This window comes from Vicia villosa, unplaced genomic scaffold, assembly GCF_029867415.1.
Source record: "Vicia villosa cultivar HV-30 ecotype Madison, WI unplaced genomic scaffold, Vvil1.0 ctg.002339F_1_1, whole genome shotgun sequence".
Taxonomy (NCBI): Eukaryota; Viridiplantae; Streptophyta; class Magnoliopsida; order Fabales; family Fabaceae; genus Vicia; species Vicia villosa.
In genome coordinates, this window is record NW_026705899.1 from 104,286 (window position 1) to 114,283 (window position 9,998).

At 36.1% G+C, this 9,998-nt stretch overlaps 2 protein-coding genes across 2 annotated transcripts; both read left to right on the plus strand.

Annotated features, from left to right (window-relative positions):
* Positions 1-367: 367 nt before the first annotated feature.
* Positions 368-1,057, plus strand: LOC131638593 (uncharacterized). The gene is made up of 2 exons (XM_058909162.1): positions 368-474; positions 595-1,057. The coding sequence occupies exons 1-2, from the start codon at positions 368-370 to the stop codon at positions 1,055-1,057; spliced, it is 570 nt and encodes a 189-aa protein (XP_058765145.1).
* A 3,937-nt stretch (positions 1,058-4,994) lies between these two features.
* LOC131638594 (uncharacterized) lies at positions 4,995-8,752 on the plus strand. The gene is made up of 3 exons (XM_058909163.1): positions 4,995-5,298; positions 6,173-6,310; positions 8,652-8,752. Exons 1-3 carry the CDS (start codon positions 4,995-4,997, stop codon positions 8,750-8,752), a joined length of 543 nt encoding a protein of 180 aa, XP_058765146.1.
* The last annotated feature ends 1,246 nt before the right edge of the window (positions 8,753-9,998 follow it).

Sequence of the window (9,998 nt, forward strand, 5' to 3'; positions counted from 1 at the left end):
CCATATATTATTAGTTACCTTAGATATAGCCTTGAGATGAGCATTCTGTTAGACATTCATTGTGACAACTAGGAATTCTTGTATATATACTGATTGATCATGGAATATAAAGATCAAGGAATTATACTCTTTTATGGTATCATGAGTCCTCACTCTTTCCTTTCTCTTGCTTCCGCAATGCTCTTCTACTTAACCATGTCTCCAACACCATCATCTAATGTAAAAACTATGTCTGAAACTAAAAAAATTCCATCTTGCCTTATCTATAAGCAATGTTAAATCTCTTTTTCCAATTACATTGGATTTAGAATCTGGGCAGTACCACTCTTGGTTGGCATTATTCAAAGTTCAAGCGTGAGTCCATGACATGATTGAACATATCATCCTTCCTACGGATGCAGATGAGAAAGCTGCATATGAGAAGACCAAAGCCGACGATCTCGCTCTTTGGAAGCGGCTTGATGTAGTGGTCTTGTAGTGGATTTACGCCACGATCTCTACCGACATCCTCACCTCCATTCTCATTGACGATGAATCGGCTGAACATGCTTGGAAAACTGTTGCTGATACTTTTCAAGACAATAAAAATTCAAGGGCTATTTACCTTAATAAGGAATTTACCAACACAAACCTTATTGACTTTTCAACGAAAAATGCTTATTGTAATCGTCTTAAAAGTCTTGCCGATCAACTAGCCATTGTCGGGACTCCAGTCACTGATCATAGTATGGTTCTGAAAATGCTTCAAGGCTTGACAAAACAATATTCAAAATTTTTCACCGTGATGCAGAACAAGAAGACCTTACCTACCTTTGCTATTGCTCGATCCAAACTCGCATTGGAAGAGACTACACTTTTGGAGCGAGCAAAGCAAGATTCTGGTTCAACTTCCCTTGTTGCTAATAATTATTCTTCTGATGTTGGTTCCTCTTTCCAAACACCATATCAAAACAATAATACCAAATATCGTAATAAAAATAACGCCAACGGTGATAACTACCAAGCTAGTGGAGGACGAAGCAACCACTGCTGTGGTAGTAAGACCGGTGGTGGATAATAGTGGAGTCAGCAGCAGTGGAATCAACCTCCTTGGTGGGCGTTGATGCAAGCTCCTTAGGCCATGCCTCTATGTCCTTACCCAACTCAACCATGGGCTCATCTGTTAGAACAAGAATGAGAATCTGTGTTCAGAATCTGGTTTTGATAATAACAAGCATATATTTTGTTAGTAACAATTTTACTACTAATTCTTTCATTAATTGTGCAGATATTATGCTATAAGTCTTATACGACAGCATCAGAAAGAAGCTCAGACAAGCACAGCATCAGACAACCACATCATCAGAAAGAAACTCAAACAAGCTTCAAGGAACTAAACAAAAATATCAAGATACATGAAGTCTCGTTACAATAATAAGATCACATGAATAGATGATCAGAAGTTCTAAAGGTGTAACACAGTGACATACAAAAAGCAAAAAAAGTCATATGTGAACCAGTAAAGAAAATACAATCTCAACTTACAAAAAGCAAAAGTTCAGAATCAAGAGGAAAGCCGTTAAAAACATCATCATTAGCAAAACGGTTGCAACAATTAAAAGTAACAACTCCCAAGGTTGATTGAAGAAGCAACCCACATGCAGCGTGTTAGAAAAACAACTTTAACCAAGGAAACACGCTACCAACTGTCATCATCATGCGACAGATAAGATTCGGCCGTGAACACATGCAATTCCTGATCCAATCGAGACAAATATTCAACGCAATCTTCAAACAAATTTCAACGGCTGTGTTCCAACGGTAGTACATCAAAGCTATATATAAAGAGCAAACTTCAAACTTGAAGGTGTGCGTCAGAGTACAAGTGAAGAGAAAATGAGAGTGAAACAACATGAGCAAGAATATAAGCATAAGATCAATTAAGCTGCTCCATTAGAGAAAACACACACATAGTGTATAAAGAAACAGTTATGTTGAAATACACATCATAAGCCTATGAGAAGAAAATCAAAAAGATTGAAAAAGAAGATTCTGCATACTCTACAGTACACTCCAAAGGAGTTATAAAAAATCCACAAATACTTGATCTATCATCATATTGATCATATTGAATGACTAGATAAACTGAATACACTGAGTTGTTGCTCGATAGTGTTTCATGTTTATTTATGATCATTAAATGTGTTATCAGCTATAACAAGCTTCATGATCAGTATTCAAGAAGAAGATGAAGATCTACCCACAAGAAGCAATCAACATGAGAGCTGTTGCTCCATATCTGCTTATGAAGAAGAAAAGAAGATGGTCTTGCAAGAAGCAATTACTTTCAAAGAGCTGAAGCTCAAATCTCCTTACTCAGACAAGAAAAGACCAAACTGAAAGAAGCAATCAATACAAGAGCTATTGCTCTTAATCTGCTTTCAAAAGAAGAAGATCTCATCCAGAAGTTGAAGAAAAGAAGACTACAAGAATATTTATTATGTCTTGTAATTATTTGTAAAACACATAAAGTTGTTGCTCGTATTGTGTTATATCTTAGGAGACTTCTGATAGATTGTTTAGGCACCAGAAGTGACTTCTAGTCAGTGTGTCGTAAACATATGTACTTAGAATAGGAGAACATCTGCTTTATTAAGAAGTGTAACACCCGTATATTTTAATTTTTAATTTAATTGGAATTTAAATTAATAATTAGAATTATGTTCTATTTTGTGAATTAATTTGGAAAATATTGGTTTATGGCATTGGGCTATGTGTGACATTTGTAAGGAAGGGGGTGTTATGTTAGTAAAGCCTCCTTCTAATTAAAAGTTATTTTTCATAAAAATAAGTAACTTGGAAATGAAACGATAGAACGTGAAAAGAGCTGAAAGTTGAGAACTCGAAGAACGTGAAAGAGGAACAGAAGAGGAAGTGGACCAATCAAGAATTCTTGACTAAGGTAAGGGGGGATTCTTCTGGTTAGTATCTCTTATCGTATTAAAGATGATAATGTTGATTAGAGGTATTATTTAGGTCTATTGGATTATATGTTAGATTGAGGTTTAGGATGATTTTGAATAGGATCATATAATTGATGTTACCTATGTTGAATTCTGTGCAAAATTGTGTGCGAATTTAGGTTATGGTATGAATATGGTGTTTTGTTGATGTGTTGTTGTGTTCATCCATGAAATTGAATCTATGAATATGAATCCCTAACTAATTGAGTAGAAATTAGGTTTTTAATGGGTAAAGCTAATATAGGATGATAGATTGTTGAAGTGGAATGAATCCTATAAGTTAAAATTAGTAAAAGTTCTATTTTAGATCTAAAATTGCAGGTTGTAATGGTGAAGAACGAGTGGAAGACGAACTGGTACGATTGTAGGTTTTTGTAATCACTGGTGGTTTGCATATGATACGCGTATGAGGGGCATCCTAGGGGCCGTACGCGAATGGTACGCTGCCAGGTCCCGTCCAAAACACACTCTTCTGCTAATACGCGTATGATACGCGTATGAGAAGGGGGTGGTACGCGTATGAGTGGTGTGACACGCGTATGAGGGGTTTTTCAATGGAAATCAGCCTCTGGTTATACGCGCACGATACGGCGTTGTGCAAAATTTTCCCGCTTTGTGATTTTTGAAAGTTTGATGATGCGTAACTTTTGAACCGTTGGCCTGTTTTGAGTGTCGTTTCGAGTATGGTGAACCTTATGAAATAATCTTTGTTTTGGTTGACGGTCTAATCGTATTTGAATGATTTTAATATATATATATATATATCAACATGCTTTGATGATGATAAGGATGATGATGATGGTTTGAGTAAGAGATGATGTTGCTCGTTGATTTGACGATGGTATAAGTATGTTATATATGTTTGCATTCATTCTTAATCATTTGCTGAAGGCTGTATCCAGATGAGTGTTGTGGATCAGTGAAGGGCATAATTCCCATTGTGTGGAATTTGTGCTGGCAGGGCCGTATCTTGATGATGTTGCATCGATCAGTGGGTTATTCCCATCGATGATATTGGTACCACATGCATAACGTCAGCTCGTTCATATGCATGATTTTCATAACATGATTGAATGTGTTTCAGTGTTATGGTTTGATGATGTGTTGTTTGTGTGATGGTGTTTTATCTGAAATATAATACAAGTGGGTGAATAATATAACTATGATATGTTATTGTTTATGATGAGATAATATTTTTTAATTGTGAATGAAACTCACCCTTACATGTTGTCATTTTCAGATTGAGGATAGCGGCTTCGACTTGGTGAGGATTAGCTCATAAGTCAGTGTGTTTAGTATAGCGTCAGGTGTCATGCTCTGATATTGTAACACTGGGGAATGCGAGTTTTGAATTTATAATTTTATGACTCTATTTGTTTTAATTTGAGTTTTACGGGATATAGTTTCAATAATGTTAAGCTTATCCGTATGATTTGATTTTCCGTTGTGTTAACATGAGATGTTACGATTTATGATGAATTTCCTCAGTGAATGCATGACCAATGACGTATGTTGTTTGTTTTTAAATTTTAATTGTGGCACTCTTGTTTCATGTTACTCTGAATTATTTATTTAATTTCCGCGGGGTTTAGAAAGGTGTTACAATAATGGTATAAGAGCATAGTCGGTCGTTGTGACTAGAGTCTTAGTGTCAGTCTTCCCTGTGTATACGACTAGTACGAGTTACCTTATCGATACTTTTGTTCTGACTAAATTGTTTGTGATTTAAGCAGAGCAATGGCTGGAAGAGGTGGAAGAAACGATGATGCAATTGCTGAGGCTTAGGGGATGATTGCTGGCGTGCTGGGAGGAAATGTCATTGGTGTTGGAATTGGTGCGAACCGACAGTTGGCAGAATTTCAAAGGAACAATCCTCCGTTGTTCAAAGGCACTCACGACCCTGAAGGTGCTCAGAAGTGGCTGAAGGAAATCGAGAAGATTTTCAGAGTGATTGATTGTGCTGAGAATTTGAAGGTGAGGTATGGTACTCACATGTTATTTGAGGAAGCTGACGACTGGTTGATTGCTACCAAGACTGAGCTGGATACTGATGGAATATCAATCACTTGGGTTGTGTTCAAGAGGGAACTTCTGAGGAAATACTTTCCTGAGGATGTTCAGGGAAGGAAAGAGATTGAGTTCATGGAGCTGAAGCAATGCAATATGACAGTTCCAAAATATGCTTCCAAGTTCGTTGAACTGGCCAAATACTACACTCATTACAACAATGATGAGGCTGGTGAATTTTCAAAATGCATCAAATTCGAGAATGGCCTTCATAATGAAATCAAGCAAGGTATCAGATATTAGAGGATTCGACGGTTTGCTGATTTGGTTGATTGTAGCAGGATATTTGAGGAAGATAATATCAAGATGAAGTCATCTCACTCTCACAAGTTGGTTGACAGAAAGGGTAAGAAGCATATGGATAGATGTAAGCCATATGGTAGAGGTAAAGCTGTTGATTGGAAGAAGCCTAGTGGGAGAGACTCCAGTCCTTTTGTCAGATGCTACAACTGTGGCAAGATTGGACACTGTAAGCATGAATGCAAGCTTGATCAGAAGAAATGTTTCAATTGTGATAAAGTGGGCCATATTGCTGCTGATTGTAAGAAGAAGGTTGTGACTTACTACAACTGTGGTGAAGAAGGTCACATTAGCCCACAGTGTACAAAGCCAAAGAAGAACCAATCTGGAGGAAAGGTTTTTGCTTTGACTGGATCAGAAACCACTCCGGAAGATCGATTGATTAAAGGTACGTGTTACATTCATGGCACACCTTTAGTTGCAATTATAGATACTGGAGCGACTCACTCTTTTATTTCTTTGGAATGTGCTAAGAGACTGATGGAAGTATGGTTATTGACACTCCTGCGTCGGGTTCAATAACTACTTCATCTACTTGCTTGAATTGTCCGGTCGATATTTTTGGTAGGGAATTTAGAATGGACTTAGTGTGTCTTCCATTGAAACGACTTGATATAATCATAGGAATGAACTGGTTGGAATTCAACCGCGTTCATATCAACTGTTTTTCTAAGACGGTGTTGTTTCTTGAGGGTATTAATGCTGACGATATGACTATGACTGCTAGACAAGTGAATGAGGCCGTTGAAGATGGTGCAACAATGTTTATGTTGTTTGCGTTGATGAACTTAATGGGAAGGCAGTGAGTAGTGAACTACCAGTAGTATGTGACTATCTAGAAGTTTTTCCAAAGGATGTGAACGAGTTACCGCCGGAAAGAGAGATAGAGTTTGCTATTGAATTGGTTCCGGGAACTAGTCCTGTGTCGATGGCACCATATCGTATGTCTTGTCTGAGTTAGCTGAACTAAAGAAACAATTGGAGAAATTGCTTGAAAGTAAATTCATTCGTCCGAGTGTTTCTCCATGGGGTGCGCCTGTGTTGTTGGTAAAGAAGAAAGAGGGTTCTATGAGACTGTGTGCAGATTACCGATAATTAAACAAGGTTACTATCAAGAATCAGTATCCATTGTCGAGGATTGATGATTTGATGGATCAGCTGCTTGGAGCATGTGTATTTAGTAAGATTGGTTTGAGGTCAGGATATCATCAAATTGGGGTGAAGGAGGACGATGTTTAGAAGACAACATTTAGAACAAGGTATGGTCATTACGAGTATTCGCTAATGTCGTTTGGAGTTACTAATGCACCTGGTGTTTTTATGGAATATATGTGTAATACGGTGAACTGACTTTTTTGAAATGTCGCGGTAAGCAAGAGTCGCCACTGACTTTTATTTTATCCAAATTAAAGAAAGGCTAAAAGAACAGAAAAAAACCTTTAAAGAAAATTTGAGTTCGGAGGGTAATTTATACAAAGGGAGGGTGTAAGGCACCCCCTTTGCATCCATGGTTTTCCATGGGCTCTTAATTACTTAGCTCACTTTGAAATGTTTGAAAATGTTTAGAAATGAAATAAGACTTTAGCTTGTAAGTAAGTGTCATACCCCGAAATTTCCCCATACATTTTCTCCTATTCAAATTCAAATCAAAATACAAAGCTTCAAGATACAATCTCCTAAGCAAAGATCAGAGAATTAGGGTTTGGCTTATTCAAAGGAAAGTCAGAGAATCAATGGCTCCAAGGCATCTCATATGGCTCGATATATCTCACATTACCTCTATGACAAGTATCAAGTCTCAGCTCAAAGAATTGGTCACTCAATTGTTCAGAAAGTCAACTGTCGACTAAGTTAACCTAAAGGTCAACTGTAGTTAAAGTAAAGTGAAAACTCTTGATTTTTTGTCACTCATATTGAAGTATCATTCACCATTTGATCAAGAATTGATCATGGTTCATCAAGGAAAGATCAAAAATCAACAAATCAAAAAGTTTCTAAATTAGGGTTTGTATAGGAGAAAGTCAACTGAACTTTGACCAGCCATAACTCTCACATGGAACATCATAAATTTCCCATCCAAAGCTCATTTTGAAGGAAATTGAATTCTCTACAAATTTGTCTCTCACATGCCAAGTCTAGAAAAGCTTCATTTGAGAGATATGGACCAAAACATTATAGGTCCTTTTCAAAAGTCAACAAAAAGTCACTTTTTTTAAAGGGACACACAAGGAGCATGGGAAATTATTTTGATATGAGATCAAGGACAATGGTTAGAGGACTCTCTAAGGTTTCTAAAAAGTCCTAGAACACTTCCATAACTCAAAAATTGTGAGAGAAAGACCTTGTCAAAGTTGGACAAATTTGAAGAGAAAATGTGAACTAAAAAGGCTTCAAAATGAATATTCTTGCAAATGGGCCCAAGTTCTTTTTATCCAATCTTGATCCTCAAGTCTCCTAGAGCCCAAAATCTTAAAGCCACGAAAATATATTGAATATTTGTTTTTATTTGAATTTTTATTCATTTAAAAACATATATTTAATAAATATTTGAAGAAAATTGAAAAGATTGGATTTCTTTTTGATTTCAATCATAATCAATTATCAATAATATCTCCTAAACTATATATTTTCGTGCAAAATAGAATTGAAAGAGATTGGATTGAAATTGGCCTATTTTAGAAGGTTTTACAAATCAAATTTCTCAAAAACCTCAAGTAAAGATTTAAAGAGATTCATCCCAAATTTGTTGACCTATTTCACACCAATATAAGTAGTGAGCAAGGGTAGATGCAAGGGTTCACGATTTTTTGCTCTGAAGAACCCTAAAACCGAATTGCAAAAGTCAAAGAAAACTCAAACTCCAATTCTGAATTGAAGGCCGATTCAGAGGTTCTTGCGCATCCCAATAGATCCAATAGTGTTCATTGAAGCTTTTCCAATCGTTACACGCGAGCCAAACGACCAGAATCAGTCCCAATTCATCACGATTTGTACAATCTTAAAACTGCTCGATTACTCTCATTCATGCATCATTAACTGTTTTTGTTCGCATATATGTGTTTTATGTGATGTGTTAATGGATTCTGGAAAGTTATTCGTGTTATTATGCTGTTCTGAATGAGATGCCATAATAGGGTTTTTCAAAGCTTTTTAGGGCTTTTGGATACAGGTGTTTTTTTGACCAAATTGATGCCATAACCAGGTTCGCGAGAATCATACGAACACAATGAGACTCTCGCGAAAATTTCTTTGCATGTTTGGGCCTGTTCGTTATTTTCGCAGGTGTAGAAAGTTTGCTCTTTTACAGCTTTCCTGCAAAAAGCGGTGTAAAAGAGCCTGTTGCAGATTTTGAAAGGAGAAGACGACGACGTGTCGTCGAATGATTGGCCCATTCGAATCCTCTTTACGCGCGCGTGTCTTGGTTTCCAGATGGATCCAATGCGTTATGAAACACACGTTATGGTGTTCCCTCATCATCCTTGTCGTTCATCCGTTTCGCCAGTCAATCCAACGAATCTCAGCCTCCAGGCGCATGGTGGACTGCACACGCGCACCATACTGAATCAAAAGATAAGTATTTTCTAATTTTTTTTAATTTTTTATTACACAGCCTCTTTATTTTGTTTTAATATATATATATATGTTGTTTTTTTTCAAATAAAAATTGTTTTTTACATATAGACTATATAAAATTTTTATATAAACATACTAATATTTATTATTTTGTTTATATATATATATATATATATATATATAATATTTACTATATGTATTATTTATAATATTTTCCTTAAAATAAATAAAATAGTTATTTAGATTAATTTAATTATTAAAATCTTTAAAAATCCATATTTATTATATTTTAATTCCAAAAAAATTCCTAAGAATTATTTTTATACTCGATTTAATCTTCTTACTCCGATTTAATTAATTAGGTCGCGAGACCAATAATTAATTAAATCAACTTACCATTATACTCAGTTTGAATCCTAATTAGGGTTTGTGAGAATTAACCCTACACTGAATATTTCTTTTTCCGTGCCTTTCAGGGTTGATTTTCCAGATGCCTTCCGACTACGCGCCTTCAAAATCCAAAGCTAAGTATTTATTTAAATTTCAAAGCCTATTTTGTTTCCTTTATTTTTAGGGTTTACCTTTTAGACCTCTTTTGAACTGTGCATACATTCACCTTTTCTGCCTTGCTATTTTCAGGGTTAACCATGAGGCTTTCCTCCGACCGCCAACCATGTCAGATCAAATTCAAAATGCAAAGCTAAGTGCACTTTTATGTATTTATTCTTAATTTCTTTATCTTTTGTTTTTATTAGGGTTAACAATGTTCGCCTCCGAATCGATTATACACTCACCCTGTTTTTTGCTCGCCATTTTTTCCCGCCTTTCAGGGTTTGTCAATTGCCAAAGCGTCGAGTATCGGTAACCCTAAACCCTAATCTCAATTAAATTATTACTTGTTTCAAACCTGTTTGTTTTATTTTATCCCGCTGGTTTCAATTCCCCTCTCCTCCGCTGGTTGCAATTTCCCTTCCCCCATTATTACTGTTTATAATAAACTGCGTGGTTAGTAATTCTAGGGAGTGATAACTTTGAATCGAATCTAGAATCACCTAA

Coding starts and splice junctions, on each gene's coding strand:
- LOC131638594 (XM_058909163.1), top strand. CDS start 4,995: ATGTTATTTGAGGAAGCTGACGACTGGTTGATTGCTACCAAGACTGAG. Junction 5,299..6,172: donor TCATAATGAAATCAAGCAAG/GTATCAGATATT, acceptor ATGGGAAGGCAG/TGAGTAGTGAACTACCAGTA. Junction 6,311..8,651: donor TGTGTCGATGGCACCATATC/GTATGTCTTGTC, acceptor TTATTTTCGCAG/GTGTAGAAAGTTTGCTCTTT.
- LOC131638593 (XM_058909162.1), top strand. CDS start 368: ATGATTGAACATATCATCCTTCCTACGGATGCAGATGAGAAAGCTGCA. Junction 475..594: donor CGGCTTGATGTAGTGGTCTT/GTAGTGGATTTA, acceptor TAAAAATTCAAG/GGCTATTTACCTTAATAAGG.